The sequence below is a fragment of the Polyodon spathula genome, chromosome 12, assembly GCF_017654505.1.
Source record: "Polyodon spathula isolate WHYD16114869_AA chromosome 12, ASM1765450v1, whole genome shotgun sequence".
NCBI lineage: Eukaryota > Metazoa > Chordata > Actinopteri > Acipenseriformes > Polyodontidae > Polyodon > Polyodon spathula.
In genome coordinates, this window is record NC_054545.1 from 800134 (window position 1) to 818194 (window position 18061).

Consider the following 18061-nt stretch of genomic DNA (forward strand, 5'->3'; position numbering starts at 1 on the left):
ACACAGACACAGTGCAGACATCCTCCTGCAGCCTCCTCTCCACCCCCCTCTCCACTCAGCTAACACAGACACAGTGCAGACATCCTCCTGCAGCCTCCTCTCCACCCCCCTCTCCACTCAGCTAACACAGACACAGTGCAGACATCCTCCTGCAGCCTCCTCTCCACCCCCCTCTCCACTCAGCTAACACAGACACAGTGCAGACATCCTCCTGCAGCCTCCTCTCCACCCCCCTCTCCACTCAGCTAACACAGACACAGTGCAGACATCCTCCTGCAGCCTCCTCTCCACTCAGCTAACACAGACACAGTGCAGACATCCTCCTGCAGCCTCCTCTCCACCCCCCTCTCCACTCAGCTAACACAGACACAGTGCAGACATCCTCCTGCAGCTCCACACCCTCTCCAGTCAGCTAAGACAGACCTCCTGCAGACCTCCTCCTCCACCCCCCTCTCCACTCAGCTAACACAGACACAGTGCAGACATCCTCCTGCAGCAGCCTCCTCTCCACCCCCCCCCCCTCCACTCGGCTCTTCTCCACTCCCCCACGCTTCCACCGGTATTATGTTGTGCTGATTCTACTGAGTTCTTGTCTAATGGCTGCAAAAACAAACAGGATAAAAAACAGAACAAACAGGATAAGTAATTCTAATCTCCAGGTCAGAAAGCATAATTATACAAACAGCATGTGCACAGCGGTTCTGCTACCCAGTGCTGTGCGGAGGCACATGTTCTCCGAGTATCACTAGCTGTCTCTAGCAGCCAGTATTGAGGCCAGTAATATTCAGTACAGCAGGGGTAGCACTGCAGCCCTGTGGGTCCACTCCTGGTTTAATTAGCTGCTTCAGGACCTCGTCAGGGGTTTCATTCATTCATTAACAATGAAGCCCATGGTCTGGACAGGTCAAGGGTGACTGCACCTGAACCAGAGGCTCTTGCAATTTGCAATCAGATCCTTCATTATTTAAAAGGGGAGTGCTGAGTTTATTTCCAAGTAGGTCTTTAAGTGTTTGATCAATAGCTGTGTGTTCAGTTACATAATGAAGTACCTAGCAGAATAATTCCACTGTTCTTGGCACGGGAAGAATGCAATCTATAATATTCATGAGGCATCAATTAAGACTGGAGGTGGAAGATTGATTGTGACGAGCTGGTAGGCAAGTAGTTGAATATTCTAAATGCAATTTCATGTTCTTTTGAATGATGTAACGGATGCTGAGTCTCCAGAGCCCTTACCATCAATGATCTCGTCCTTCACCTTGTGCAACTCGCGTACAACTTCTTCCAGGATCTCCTGGTGCACAAAACATAAAGAACAACAGGAGTGTTTCCAACAAGATAGTGTAAAATAATTTCCTATTTACTGGAAGGCTGGGATTCAGCATCAACAACATGACTAGGTAACCCATTCCATCCCCCTCAGCATTCTCTGTGTGAAGAAGAGTCTCTTTCAGCAACATGACTAGGTAACCCATTCCATCCCCCTCAGCACTCTCTGTGTGAAGAAGAGTCTCCTTCAGCAACATGACTAGGTAACCCATTCCATCCCCTCACCACTCTCTGTGTGAAGAAGAGTCTCCTTCAGCAACATGACTAGGTAACCCTCCATCCCCTCACCACTCTCTGTGTGAAGAAGAGTCTCCTTCAGCAACATGACTAGGTAACCCATTCCATCCCCTCACCACTCTCTGTGTGAAGAAGAGTCTCCTTCAGCAACATGACTAGGTAACCCATTCCATCCCCTCACCACTCTCTGTGTGAAGAAGAGTCTCCTCTGTGTCAGCAACATGACTAGGTAACCCATTCCATCCCCTCAGCACTCTCTGTGTGAAGAAGAGTCTCCTTCAACAACATGACTAGGTAACCCATTCCATCCCCTCACCACTCTCTGTGTGAAGAAGAGTCTCCTTCAGCAACATGACTAGGTAACCCATTCCATCCCCTCACCACTCTCTGTGTGAAGAAGAGTCTCCTTCAGCAACATGACTAGGTAACCCATTCCATCCCCTCACCACTCTCTGTGTGAAGAAGAGTCTCCTTCCAACATGACTAGGTAACCCATTCCATCCCCTCACCACTCTCTGTGTGAAGAAGAGTCTCCTTCAGCAACATGACTAGGTAACCCATTCCATCCCCTCACCACTCTCTGTGTGAAGAAGAGTCTCCTTCAGCAACATGACTAGGTAACCCATTCCATCCCCTCACCACTCTCTGGGTGAAGAAGAGTCTCTTTCAGCAACATGACTAGGTAACCCATTCCATCCCCTCAGCATTCTCTGTGTGAAGAAGAGTCTCCTTCAGCAACATGACTAGGTAACCCATTCCATCCCCTCACCACTCTCTGGGTGAAGAAGTGTCCAATAGGTTCAGTGTGACTTAAAAAAATAAAAGAACTCTGAAAGATCTTGTGATTCCTGTGCTTTTGGTAACAGTTTTAAATTATCTGACATCTCTAAAGATTGTGAGCATTGCACCCCAGAAGCCCCACAGTTGAATTACTGCAGTACTGTTTGCACAGTGGGCTATGAGTTACAGTACATAGCTCCTATTGTGCAAGTGACACCTCACTCCCATCGTATATGATTTCTGTAACTCTAACCACAAGTGGAGGAAACAATTCCACACACTGCAGTGTAAAAACCCTTCTATAAACCTCCTCACTGGGGGATCTGGTTGCCACCTATGAAAATGAACTCTTCTTACCTGCTTCATTCGGTCAAAATCTAAGGCATCTGTGGCCATATCATTGCTGCTGCTTACTGGTTTAACCCTGAGAGAGACAGAAGAGAAAAAAAAAAGCAATTATACTCTTCCGATCAGCCCACTGCACTGGCTGGGTATGCAGTAAAACACAGACTCCAACCAGCCCACTACACTGGCTGGGTATGCAGTAAAACACAGACTCCGACCAGCCCACTGCACTGGCAGGGTATGCAGTAAAACACAGACTCTGACCAGCCCACTGCACTGGCTGGGTATGCAGTAAAACACAGACTCCGACCAGCCCACTGCACTGGCTGGGTATGCAGTAAAACACAGACTCCGACCAGCCCACTGCACTGGCAGGGTATGCAGTAAAACACAGACTCCGACCAGCCCACTGCACTGGCTGGGTATGCAGTAAAACACAGACTCCGACCAGCCCACTGCACTGGCTGGGTATGCAGTAAAACACAGACTCCGACCAGCCCACTGCACTGGCTGGGTATGCAGTAAAACACAGACTCCGACCAGCCCACTGCACTGGCTGGGTATGCAGTAAAACACAGACTCCGACCAGCCCACTGCACTGGCTGGGTATGCAGTAAAACACAGACTCCGACCAGCCCACTGCACTGGCTGGGTATGCAGTAAAACACAGACTCCGACCAGCCCACTGCACTGGCTGGGTATGCAGTAAAACACAGACTCCGACCAGCCCACTGCACTGGCTGGGTATGCAGTAAAACACAGACTCCGACCAGCCCACTGCACTGGCTGGGTATGCAGTAAAACACAGACTCCGACCAGCCCACTGCACTGGCTGGGTATGCAGTAAAACACAGACTCCGACCAGCCCACTGCACTGGCTGGGTATGCAGTAAAACACAGACTCCGACCAGCCCACTGCACTGGCTGGGTATGCAGTAAAACACAGACTCCGACCAGCCCACTGCACTGGCAGGGTATGCAGTAAAACACAGACTCCGACCAGCCCACTGCACTGGCAGGGTATGCAGTAAAACACAGACTCCGACCAGCCCACTGCACTGGCTGGGTATGCAGTAAAACACAGACTCTGGTCAGCCCACTGCACTGGCTGGGTATGCAGTAAAACACAGACAGGCTGTGTACTGTGGGTTAGAGTAAACCTGGACAAATAACACTGTGTAACAAATTTTATTTATTTTTTTGTTCCTGGGTAGTAAGTGTTATTTCCTAATTGCTTATGCCTCAAAAGTATAGAACATGGCTATTATTCCCCAAAAACTTTGCTTTTGTGACCAGGGCAGTGATATTTCAAAATATCACTATTTCCAATGGGAAAACGGGCAAATGTGTGTCTTTTCGTTCACATAAAGTCAGAAAAAAACAACATATGAATCCAAATTAACATGTATTTATACTAAAGTAATACAAAGATGACTACAAAAGATTTAGAAGCAAGTAGTTTTTTGAGATTTACAATTATACTGTATTTACAGTAATCTCGAAAAACTACTCACTTCTAAATCTTTTGTAGTCATCTTTGTATTACTTTAGTATAAATACATGTTAATTTGGATTCATATGTTGTTTTTTTCTGACTTTATGTGAACGAAAAGACACACATTTGCTCGTTTTCCCATTGGAAATAGTGATATTTTGAAATATCACTGTCCTGGTCACAAAAGCAAAGTTTGTGGGGAATAATAGCCATGTTCTATACTTTTGAGGCATAAGCAATTAGGAAATAACACTTACTACCCAGGAACAAAAATTGTGTTACATAGTGTAATCCATTATTTGCCAGTACGGACAAATCTATAAACTATAGCGCTGCACCAGACATCAACGTGTGCTCATCAACTCTTAAGCATTATGAGACATTTAAACTATCCTAGCACATTATCTTTGTAAAACGATAAGAAACCGAGTCCGACTTTACCTTATAATATTGTCTGAGGGTTGTGAAGGTGTGGAGTTAACTGTACCATATAATAAAATAACAATCATATATACACACAGACACACACACACACACACACACACACACACACACACACACACACACACACACACACACACACACACACACACACACACACACACACACACACACACACACACACACACACACACACACACACACACACACACACACACACACACACACACACACACACACACACACACACACACACACACACACACACACACACACACACACACACACACACACACACACACACACACACACACACACACACACACACTCACACACACACACACACACTCACACACACACACACACACACACACACACACACACACACACACACACACACACACACACACACACACACACACACACACACACACACACACACTCACACACACACACACAGTCACACACACACACACTTTAAGAGCCACTGTAACCCCCAGGCCCAGCTGACCTTTTTAATAAATAATAAATAGATGATCAGGTATCAGAGTGGTTTCTCTGGTTCTGTGGGTTTGATCTTAGGTAGGTTTTACTCAAGGGCTTGGCATTGAAAACAGTTTGGAAGCAGCAGTTGCCCTGCAAGGCGATAGCAGAGACAGTTAAACAAATTAAGCACACAGCCTGTTGCACATGTGGAACTTTGCTGCCCTCTGCTGTTTTATATTGTGCACTACCTGCAGCGACTAACTTTCTGCTAATGGAAAAACACTTGAGTCTAACACGATGGCTACAGCACTGCTTGATGATGTGCGCTGGTTCATCATTGTGAAGATAAGTGCTGTCAGCAGTGAGGTTCCCCCCCCTCACCTTGATACCAGTGAAGACCTGTCTGCAGAGCTGGCTCGATCCCATGGCTTCTTCAGAGGATCTGTAGGGAACACAGTAAAAAAAATGTTAGAACTGACAAAAAGCCCAGATTCCCAAAGCAGAGCTGAAGAAAGCCCTGCTGTGAACTCTGGATACCAGCCTGGGGCAGCCTGGTCAGGACAGCAGCGACGCACTGCTGTGAACTCTGGATACCAGCCTGGGGCAGCCTGGTCAGGACAGCAGCGATGCACTGCTGTGAACTCTGGATACCAGCCTGGGGCAGCCTGGTCAGGACAGCAGCGACGCACTGCTGTGAACTCTGGATACCAGCCTGGGGCAGCCTGGTCAGGACAGCAGTGAAGCACTGCTGTGAACTCTGGATACCAGCCTGGGGCAGCCTGGTCAGGACAGCAGCGACGCACTGCTGTGAACTCTGGATATCAGCCTGGGGCAGCCTGGTCAGGACAGCAGCGACGCACTGCTGTGAACTCTGGATATCAGCATGGGGCAGCCTGGTCAGGACAGCAGTGAAGCACTGCTGTGAACTCTGGATACCAGCCTGGGGCAGCCTGGTCAGGACAGCAGCGACGCACTGCTGTGAACTCTGGATATCAGCCTGGGGCAGCCTGGTCAGGACAGCAGCGACGCACTGTTGTGAACTCTGGATATCAGCCTGGGGCAGCCCTGCTTCACACAGCAGCTTGTGTAGAATCAGCAGCTCATTACCTGTAGAGTTCTGCTGGCCAGGTCCACGAGTAATGGGGGAAGGAGAGGGGCTGGGATCCTCCTGCAAAACCAAGACTTGGAGTTAGCACCACACAGCACTGGGAGCTTGGAGGGCATAATTACAATGGTATTATGCATAGTCACAATGTACTTAATGTGTAAATCTTGTTGCACAATATAACCCTGACGCCAATCCTAACCCTAACCCTTTTGTCTTTAAAAGTACAATTTCCATCAATGTTTAGATCAAACGAACAAACTCCCTCGTGTTTATTTCTAGTTCTGTTACTCCTCGGAAGAATATGGTGACATTAATGCCCTTTGATATTAGTAAGTGCACAAAGTGGAGTTGATATCTGAAATGAACTGATATCTGAAATGAACTGATATCTGAAATGAATTGATATCTGAAAGTTAATCACTCACACTTTGGCTTTCTTCCTCTTTCTTTTCACTTGGTTTGTCGGTCTGTGTAGCTGCTTTCCTTCTGTTAAAAACAAGATGTATAGTTTATATTCACTTACAGACCTGCAGACTGTCAAACAGACAGCTGGGAGTCACACACAAACACAGAACAGCTCTGTGATCCAACACTGTGATTCACAGCATCATTACAGCAGAGTCACGCACACAGAACAGCTCTGTGATCCAACACTGTGATTCACAGCATCATTACAGCAGTCACGCACAGCAGAACAGCTCTGTGATCCAACACTGTGATTCACAGCATCATTACAGCAGAGTCACACACAGCAGAACAGCTCTGTGATCCAACACTGTGATTCACAGCATCATTACAGCAGAGTCACACACAGCAGAACAGCTCTGTGATCCAACACTGTGATTCACAGCATTGTTACAGCAGAGTCACAGCATCATTACAGCAGAGTCACACACAGCAGAACAGCTCTGTGATCCAACACTGTGATTCACAGCATCATTACAGCAGTCACACACAGCAGAACAGCTCTGTGATCCAACACTGTGATTCACAGCATCATTACAGCAGAGTCACACACACAGAACAGCTCTGTGATCCAACACTGTGATTCACAGCATCATTACAGCAGAGTCACACACAGCAGAACAGCTCTGTGATCCAACACTGTGATTCACAGCATTGTTACAGCAGAGTCACACACACAGAACAGCTCTGTGATCCAACACTGTGATTCACAGCATCATTACAGCAGAGTCACACACAGCAGAACAGCTCTGTGATCCAACACTGTGATTCACAGCATCATTACAGCAGAGTCACACACACAGAACAGCTCTGTGATCCAACACTGTGATTCACAGCATCATTACAGCAGAGTCACACACACAGAACAGCTCTGTGATCCAACACTGTGATTCACAGCATCATTACAGCAGTCACACACAGCAGAACAGCTCTGTGATTCACAGCATTGTTACAGCAGTCATGCACACACAGAACAGCTCTGTGATTCACAGCATTGTTACAGCAGAGTCACACACAGCAGAACAGCTCTGTGATCCAACACTGTGATTCACAGCATCATTACAGCAGAGTCACACACACAGAACAGCTCTGTGATCCAACACTGTGATTCACAGCATTGTTACAGCAGAGTCACACACAGCAGAACAGCTCTGTGATCCAACACTGTGATTCACAGCATTGTTACAGCAGAGTCACACACAGCAGAACAGCTCTGTGATCCAACACTGTGATTCACAGCATCATTACAGCAGAGTCACACACAGCAGAACAGCTCTGTGATCCAACACTGTGATTCACAGCACTGTTACAGCAGAGTCACACACAGCAGAACAGCTCTGTGATTCACAGCACTGTTACAGCAGAGTCATGCACACACAGAACAGCTCTGTGATTCACAGCATTGTTACAGCAGAGTCACGCACAGCAGAACAGCTCTGTGATCCAACACTGTGATTCACAGCATTGTTACAGTAGCTCAATACACATTGCATAGATCACTTGCGTTTAAAGATTTGTTTTCATGTAATGCGTCTTTAGAAGGATGGAACACTGAGTAACACGAGAACACAGGAGGAGAATCTGGTGGCTGAGTGCTGGAACTGATACTATAGTTTTTCACCAGCAGATGGCTCTCCAGTTAGTAATTATACATTCAGTACATATTACTGTACCTATTTGATACCTTACAGGGACTTTCCTCATGTAGTTCAATGAAATTTAAAACTATTCAATTTAAAAAGGTGTAAATGTCCTTACGAGGTTCCATTATTACCCCCTAACATGCAGCTGCAACACACTATCCTTCTCTATACAGTGTGTGTATAAATACACACATATCTACACTGTATATAGAAGGAGATGTTCCCCTGGTTGTTCAATTCAAGAGCAAGCTGTTTAGGAGCACAGTGCTTGTCGGTTTGCATGAATATAATGTTTCTTGTTAAGCATGCAAAGTAAAGCCAAGAAAGTAAGTAAAAAGCCCCTGTTGTCTTACTCTAACCTTCGTGCGAGCAGGGCGTTCATCTCCTGCATCAGCCCCCCTCCTCCACTTGTTCGATTGGCCTCGTTCTTCGAGCCGCCACTGGGGCAGGAGCCTCCGGAACCGTCTTCAGACTAGCGGGGCGAGAGCCAGCACGGCATAGTTCATTGCCATGTGATGTCATTGTGATGTCATTGTGATGTCATTGTAGTCTGGTACAAGCAACTTTCATATGACATGCAAATCAGAGGATACATGACTGATTAAAACCTGCCTGATTTTTATCCATCACTCTAAATGATATCGTTGAAAAAGAATGAAACAATATAGGAAATATTTAAGCAAATAATATAGTTTCCATCTGATGCAAATTTAAGATGGCTGTATCAGATCAATATCAAAGTCTATTATATTGACTATATATGTATAGACACTCACACACACACACACACACACACGCTAAGAACACAAGTTGGTATAGTGTGTAAGAAGTCTAAATAATCACGTTAAAGGCAACCCTGAACCTCCCTTTGAAACACACACGGCTGAATCTGACTGCCCTCGACAGAGCCAGTTAGTCACTAATTAGTGCTGTATTGAACGGTTTATTATTCAGTTCTGTAAAGCGTATGCTTTTTACTCCACAGTGATTCTGGGTCCTGGTCAAGCTGGCTGCACTCAGCAGGTAAAAAGCTCACCCTCTGCACTCTGCGTAGTTTGGCTCCAGCCAGCGCTGCGGCCAGCCCCGCCCCCGGACTGTCATCACCCCCGGCAACCGACCCTCCACCAGCCGGCAGCGGTAGGGGGCCTGCGGGGGGGCCCCCCCGGGGGAGGGAGGGCCCCTCCCGGGGTGCCCCCTGGAGGGGGAGGGGGGGCTCCCCCTGAGAGAGGGGTCAGAGAGAGCGGGGCAGCCGTGGGGTGTCCGAGAGGGAGAGGAGGACCTGTGTGAGAACAGGGAGGGGGTCAGTCATACACAGCCACTCAGCACAGGAGGCAGTGGTTATTCCAGGCACCCCCCCACCCCGAAATCAGCACACTCTCCACATGGAACACTTCAATGTCAAATCCAGTTTAATTGTTTCTGCATGAGCTACTGATAAAAATATGTATTTATATAAATCCATGCTAACACTTAACCCTATATAACGAATGGCAGTGCATAACAGGCACGACTGATGAAATTACTGTGTTCTACATTCTCTTGAAGGATTTGTGTTCAGGGCTATACTGTGTGTAAGGGGCATGTCTTCCCCTCTTATTACTATCTTTGACAAGGCCAGGAAGCTCCTCAACACAGTTGAACAATTTAACAAGCAGCTAAATCAAAAACTGCTGACTGTTTTACATGGCATCCCCACACTCCTGGCTCAAACACATTTTGAAAACAAGGTTTGGCATCTGAATGCAAAGGTTTTTCATTATAGAGGGATAGAAAGTAGGATGCATTCATGTTAAAAAAAGAAAAAGAAAAAAGAATATGATATAAAAAAAAAAAACGCATGAAGATGCACATTCACAGCAAGTATTAAAAAAATATGCATGAAAGAGTGAAATGTGTCAGATGTCGGTAAGGATAAAGTCTGGGGGCAGCTCAGATACAAGGCTGTTATCTAAACACCAGAACCTGTGTCTGGGTCAGTGCTGGGAGGCACGCTGCCATGCAGAAGTGCTAACCTCTTCAACTCAGTCTCAACAGGGCCAACCCCAGACTGGGTTCCATGTCCCTACTGAACCCCCGGTGGAGGGGCGCAGGAGTTAAAGACAGGATCAGGAGCATGGTTTAGAGCACAGCAGGGTTGAAGCAAGAGCAAGCCCCACCCCTCCCCGGAGTTAGAGGTCAGCACCTAGGCTGCAGCGCACCCTGTGGCTCGGAGGTACTTACTGCTGTGGAACACGGTGGATGTCGGAGGAGGAGGAGGGGGGGTCTTCTTGGGCAGGGCCCCCTCCGACACGCTGGTGTAAGAGGGGGGTGAGGAGGAGAAGGAGGGGCTGGGCTGGTACAGGAAGGAGGGAAACTGGGACAGGTGGGGGGCAGCGTGAGCGGACAGGGGGGCAGTCTCAAAGGAGCTGTCGGTGCTTTTAAAGAGTTGCCGGGAGGAGGAGCAGAGCTGGTTCAGAAAGTAATCCTCCAGGGGCCGTGGCTGCTCTGAGGGGCCTGTAACTATGCCATTCTGGAGTGGGATCAGGGGCAGAGCAACCGGGAGGACAGGCTGGGGGCCAGCTGGCTTCATGGGAGGCAGCACCATCACCACCGGGGGAGAGGGGGGCAGTGATGACCAGGTGCCAGGCTTGGTGGGCAGCAGGGGAGCGTAGGAGGCTCCCAGCGGAGGGGACATGGGGACCTGCCTGACGTTGCGAGACAGGGTCCCCACTCCGGGCTGCACTGGGGAGAAGGCGGAGGCCAGGGAGGTGCTGAGCTGAGAGGCAGCCGGAGCGCACCTGCGTGGGGGATCGGTGGCCCGGGCTGCGGGCTGGAAGGTGCTGCAGCAGATATCACTGTCCTGGTCGCGGGACGAGGAGCGAGAAGTGACTTTAGCGTAGGAGGGGGGCGGAGCAGCTCCGGTCCTGCAGTGGCTGTACTCGGGAGGGGGGGAGTGACACTGAGAGGGGGAAGGGGACACTTTGATCTGAAGCGTGGCAACTAAAAAGACAGAGAAACAGTCAACAGAGAAAGAAATAAAATGTGAGCACAACGTCATGAGGAAGGAAGAAACAGAAAACGAAAATAGAAGCTAAAACAGGAATACAAAAAGGCAATATATATATATATATATATATATATTGCTCAAAATAAAATGAACAGGTAAATTAAACAAAGAGAAAGGCAAAACAGAATCAGCAAAGGAATCCAGCCATGGGGCTCATCCTCTCCCTCTAATCTCAGTCCTGTCCTGCAGGTGTTGTCCACAAATCCACCCACAGCTCAGCCAAAACCAGGCTGTGGAAATGACTCTGGAGAGCCATTCACACTCAGATCTTTACCACGGGCAATTTAAAGGGGAGCTTCTATTCTAGATACTGCAAAGGGGGATGGGTTCCATCTGATCCAGACCAGGGTAGCATACTGATTGACTGCAGTCCCTGCCCCCTCCCCATCCCTCTCATCTCTCCCCCTCTCCCCCCTGCTCTGGGAGCTGTGCTCCTACCTGATGTGGAAGCTCGTCGGTCCCTCTCCACCTGTGCCTGCAGTTGCTGCTGCTCCATCACCTGCCTTTAAGAAATAAGAAATCCGAAATAAAAGAATCCACCTGAATCCCTGAGCTGGCTCTGTTACGATCTCCTTTGTCTGACAGCAGGCTGCACCCTGATTCCACCCAACAAATTAAGTTAAACCGCTGCACTGACTAAAAGGCACAATCCGGAAAAGGTGTGACCAGGTTTTTCTGTCCCGGCTAGGCTTCTCTTACGTACGTGGATATGTGAGGAGCTCTGCATTGATAGTTATTGAGAGGAGCTCTGTATTGATAGTTATTGAGAGGAGCTCTGTATTGATAGTTATTGAGAGGAGCTCTGCATTGATAGTTATTGAGAGGAGCTCTGTATTGATAGTTATTGAGAGGTGTGTATTGATAGTTATTGAGAGGTATGTATTGATAGTTATTGAGAGGTGTGTATTGATAGTTATTGAGAGGAGCTCTGTATTGATAGTTATTGAGAGGAGCTCTGTATTGATAGTTATTGAGAGGAGCTCTGCATTGATAGTTATTGAGAGGAGCTCTGTATTGATAGTTATTGAGAGGTGTGTATTGATAGTTATTGAGAGGTGTGTATTGATAGTTATTGAGAGGAGCTCTGTATTGATAGTTATTGAGAGGAGCTCTGTATTGATAGTTATTGAGAGGAGCTCTGTATTGATAGTTATTGAGAGGGCTATGTATTGATAGTTATTGAGAGGAGCTCTGTATTGATAGTTATTGAGAGGAGCTCTGTATTGATAGTTATTGAGAGGTGTGTATTGATAGTTATTGAGAGGTGTGTATTGATAGTTATTGAGAGGAGCTCTGTATTGATAGTTATTGAGAGGAGCTCTGTATTGATAGTTATTGAGAGGTGTGTATTGATAGTTATTGAGAGGAGCTCTGCATTGATAGTTATTGAGAGGAGCTCTGTATTGATAGTTATTGAGAGGAGCTCTGTATTGATAGTTATTGAGAGGGTGTGTATTGATAGTTATTGAGAGGTGTGTATTGATAGTTATTGAGAGGAGCTCTGTATTGATAGTTATTGAGAGGAGCTCTGTATTGATAGTTATTGAGAGGAGCTGTGTATTGATAGTTATTGAGAGGTGTGTATTGATAGTTATTGAGAGGAGCTCTGTATTGATAGTTATTGAAAGGAGCTCTGTATTGATAGTTATTGAGAGGAGCTCTGTATTGATAGTTATTGAGAGGAGCTCTGTATTGATAGTTATTGAGAGGTGTGTATTGATAGTTATTGAGAGGTGTGTATTGATAGTTATTGAGAGGAGCTCTGTATTGATAGTTATTGAAAGGAGCTCTGTATTGATAGTTATTGAGAGGAGCTCTGTATTGATAGTTTTTGAGAGGAGCTCTGTATTGATAGTTATTGAGAGGAGCTCTGCATTGATAGTTATTGAGAGGTGTGTATTGATAGTTATTGAGAGGTATGTATTGATAGTTATTGAGAGGTGTGTATTGATAGTTATTGAGAGGAGCTCTGTATTGATAGTTCTTGAGAGGTGTGCATTGATAGTTATTGAGAGTTGCTCTGTATTGATAGTTATTGAGAGGAGCTCTGTATTGATAGTTATTGATAGGTGTGTACTGATAGTTATTGAGAGGTGTGTATTGATAGTTATTGAGAGGAGCTCTGTATTGATAGTTACTGAGAGGTGTGTATTGATAGTTATTGAGAGGAGCTCTGTATTGATAGTTATTGAGAGGTGTGTATTGATAATTATTGAGAGGAGCTCTGTATTGATAGTTATTGATAGGTGTGTATTGATAGTTATTGAGAGGTGTGTATTGATAGTTATTGAGAGGAACTGTTCAGTCCAATGTGAAGCAGTGTTATGAGAGCAGGATCGCAGTAATTCAGTGATTGCTTCTCTCTGTGTGTCCGTTTTCTTGCGGCACTGCCTAGGTGTGTCTGGGTGAAACCTCTCCACTTAGAAAGGCCAGCCTGAGCCCAGTTAGTCAGAGATGGGTGGGGCTGCTAATCCTGCCAACACTGTTATTAAAAAGTCATTGACTACCAGCACCCTGCAAAGGGAAAAACATCAGAACTGCGGCTGCTTTGCTAAACACAAAAGCTGGTCTGTGATGAATTTGTGCAGTTGCTTCATAATATCTGTTAACTGATTGGCTTCAATGACCACACAATGCAGTTGCATGATTTGAAATATGTGAAGAGTGGCACACAGCTCCTGATTTAGTAAGGGACTGGGGGAAAGCTGACAGAAATGAGAGATATCCCTTATAATGCAGCTCTGTCTCGACTGCACGGCACACCCCAGCTCACCCGCACAACAGGATATCTATCACAAGCATTTCACCTCCTGTCCCACGGCACATTTACACAAGAAAAGGTCGTTCAGCCCATCAAGGCTTGTCCCTTGTTAGCACCGTTCTCCCCGACTGGGGGAACTCATTTAAAAGCACACAATCTAGTCTTTTTTATGTTGTGTTTTAGATCCGACTATATCATCTAGTCAGCTATGCCATGCATGTATAACTCTGTGTAAAAAAAGCGCTTCCTCCATTCTGTTCTAAACTTACTTTACACAGCTTCCATTTTACTGTGCTTTATCACACTTAGCTGTGCTTCAGCTTCCATTTCACTGTGCTTCATCACACTTAGCCATGCTTCAGCATGCTTTCACTGTGCTTTATCACACTTAGCTGTGCTCTAGCATGCTTTCACTGTGCTTTATCACACCTAGCTGTGCTCTAGCATGCTTTCACTGTGCTTCATCACACTTAGCTGTGTTTCAGCATGCTTCCACTGTGCTTTATCACACCTAGCTGTGCTCTAGCATGCTTTCACTGTGCTTTATCACACTTAGCCATGCTTCAGCATGCTTTCACTGTGCTTTATCACACCTAGCTGTGCTCTAGCATGCTTTCACTGTGCTTTATCACACTTAGCCATGCTTCAGCATGCTTTCACTGTGCTTTATCACACCTAGCTGTGCTTTAGCATGCTTTCACTGTGCTTTATCACACTTAGCCATGCTTCAGCATGCTTTCACTGTGCTTTATCACACCTAGCTGTGCTCTAGCATGCTTTCACTGTGCTTTATCACACTTAGCCGTGCTTCAGCATGCTTTCACTGTGCTTTATCACACCTAGCTGTGCTCTAGCATGCTTTCACTGTGCTTTATCACACTTAGCCGTGCTTCAGCATGCTTTCACTGTGCTTTATCACACTTAGCTGTGCTTCAGCATGCTTTCACTGTGCTTTATCACACTTAGCCGTGCTTCAGCATGCTTTCACTGTGCTTTATCACACTTAGCTGTGTTTCAGCATGCTTTCACTGTGCTTCATCACACCTAGCTGTGCTCTAGCATGCTTTCACTGTGCTTCATCACACCTAGCTGTGCTCTAGCATGCTTTCACTGTGCTTCATCACACCTAGCTGTGCTCTAGCATGCTTTCACTGTGCTTCATCACACCTAGCTGTGCTTCAGCATGCTTTCACTGTGCTTCATCACACAGCATGCTTTACTGTGCTTTATCACACTTAGTGTGTTTCAGCATGCTTTCACTGTGCTTCATCACACCTAGCTGTGCTCTAGCATGCTTTCACTGTGCTTCATCACACCTAGCTGTGCTCTAGCATGCTTTCACTGTGCTTCATCACACTTAGCTGTGCTCCAGCATGCTTTCACTGTGCTTCATCACACCTAGCTGTGCTCCAGCATGCTTTCACTGTGCTTCATCACACCTAGCTGTGCTCTAGCATGCTTTCACTGTGCTTCATCACACCTAGCTGTGCTCTAGCATGCTTTCACTGTGCTTTATCACACCTAGCTGTGCTCTAGCATGCTTTCACTGTGCTTTATCACACTTAGCTGTGCTCTAGCATGCTTTCACTGTGCTTTATCACACCTAGCTGTGCTCTAGCATGCTTTCACTGTGCTTCATCACACCTAGCTGTGCTCCAGCATGCTTTCACTGTGCTTTATCACACCTAGCTGTGCTTCAGCATGCTTTCACTGTGCTTCATCACACCTAGCTGTGCTTCAGCATGCTTTCACTGTGCTTCATCACACTTAGCTGTGCTCCAGCATGCTTTCACTGTGCTTTATCACACTTAGCTGTGCTTCAGCATGCTTTCACTGTGCTTTATCACACTTAGCCGTGCTTCAGCATGCTTTCACTGTGCTTCATCACACTTAGCCGTGCTTCAGCATGCTTTCACTGTGCTTTATCACACTTAGCTGTGCTTCAGCATGCTTTCACTGTGCTTTATCACACTTAGCCGTGCTTCAGCATGCTTTCACTGTGCTTTATCACACTTAGCCGTGCTTCAGCATGCTTTCACTGTGCTTCATCACACCTAGCTGTGCTTTTACTATGGGTCATTTTATAAGGATACACCAGCCAGCAATGAAACACAGAAACCAATGTGAGGTCCCTTAGCTTGCACTCCACTCAGTTTATAACAACAGACACAGCGTTATCCCTTGATTACGAGCACCAGGGACCAGGTGGCAGGGCGAGAGCGTTGTGTATTAGCTCATCTCACCTTCTCTGCACTTCCATATCATCTGAAGAGGGCCCATTCTGGACTTGGCGTTGGACAGCTGGACCTGGGAGAAGAGCAAGAGGGATATATATATATAATATATAATATATATATATATATATATATATATATAGCTATATATATATATATATATAACCTGGAAAACAATGCATTCTTTTAGGATTGGAACTCCACCTCAGAACTGTCTGGGTCTCAGTATTCTTAGAACAGTCTGTAAGTCACTTTCACCTTGTGACTGTACAGTGCCATGGTATCTTTATTATAGTGTATAGGAGCTGAGATCACTGGAATACAGCCAGAATACAAAGATCACGCAATGAATACACATGGAAAGTAACACAATAGTACCCTGGAAATTAACAAATTAGATACAAAGGACACAGGCCTGTACATATCAGCTTTCAAAGCAGAACAATCCCACTCAATATCCATGCATTTTAGCATTGCCTTATTTACAAAATGACTCAAAAGGAGGTGGAACCAGAATGCCTTTAGAAGCCTGCAGCTGTCAGAAGGTGTAAGTGGTGGGGTGATTCATATCCTAGGCTGTCAGCTTAATTGCTCATTCATGGTAAAACAGTTTAATGCATTCAGTTTACAGGCAACACACACTGAACGTTCTAGATGATATCAATTCCTTCATTCAATTTCACCGCCGCTAAAGCAGGGGGCTTGTCCCCCACGGCCCCAGCTTTTTAAACACAGCCTGCTAATTGATATCCCTGATCTGCTGGTGGTCTTGTGATGCTCACGGTAGCTCTAGAGACTCCCATACTTGATAAGTAACATGCTGGTGTCCGTGGCGTCAGCTGTTCAGAACCATCCCTCTCAGTTTACAGGACCTCCTGCCTCCCACGTGACACTCCGTGGAAACCTTCTCAATACACAGAGCAGCACAGTTCAGATCAATCTGCTCAGTGTTAATCAGCTAACAGCACAGCGATGGGAGTATTCTAATCAATCTGCTGAATATCACTGCTCAGTGTTAATCAGCTAACAGCACAGCGATGGGAGTATTCTAATCCATCTGCTGAATATCACTGCTCAGTGTTAATCAGCTAACAGCACAGCGATGGGAGTATTCTAATCAATCTGCTGAATATCACTGCTCAGTGTTAATCAGCTAACAGCACAGCGATGGGAGTATTCTAATCAATCTGCTGAATATCACTGCTCAGTGTTAATCAGCTAACAGCACAGCGATGGGAGTATTCTAATCAATCTGCTGAATATCACTGCTCAGTGTTAATCAGCTAACAGCACAGCGATGGGAGTATTCTAATCAATCTGCTGAATATCACTGCTCAGTGTTAATCAGCTAACAGCACAGCGATGGGAGTATTCTAATCAATCTGCTGAATATCACTGCTCAGTGTTAATCAGCTAACAGCACAGCGATGGGAGTATTCTAATCAATCTGCTGAATATCACTGCTCAGTGTTAATCAGCTAACAGCACAGCGATGGGAGTATTCTAATCAATCTGCTGAATATCACTGCTCAGTGTTAATCAGCTAACAGCACAGCGATGGGAGTATTCTAATCCATCTGCTGAATATCACTGCTCAGTGTTAATCAGCTAACAGCACAGCGATGGGAGTATTCTAATCCATCTGCTGAATATCACTGCTCAGTGTTAATCAGCTAACAGCACAGCGATGG

The 18061-nt window shown here is 46.2% G+C and overlaps 1 protein-coding gene across 1 annotated transcript in view; it reads right to left on the reverse strand.

Moving 5' to 3' along the window:
* Positions 1-526: 526 nt before the first annotated feature.
* LOC121324271 (ena/VASP-like protein) overlaps positions 527-18061 on the reverse strand; it is a 57080-nt gene continuing 39545 nt past the window's right edge. The window contains 11 exon segments of the mRNA XM_041265981.1: positions 527-600; positions 1237-1294; positions 2704-2770; positions 5495-5555; positions 6221-6281; positions 6647-6707; positions 8689-8801; positions 9366-9467; positions 9469-9608; positions 11814-11878; positions 16380-16443. Of these exon segments, the coding sequence (XP_041121915.1) occupies positions 563-600; positions 1237-1294; positions 2704-2770; positions 5495-5555; positions 6221-6281; positions 6647-6707; positions 8689-8801; positions 9366-9467; positions 9469-9608; positions 11814-11878; positions 16380-16443 (830 nt within the window). The 3' untranslated portion in view covers positions 527-562.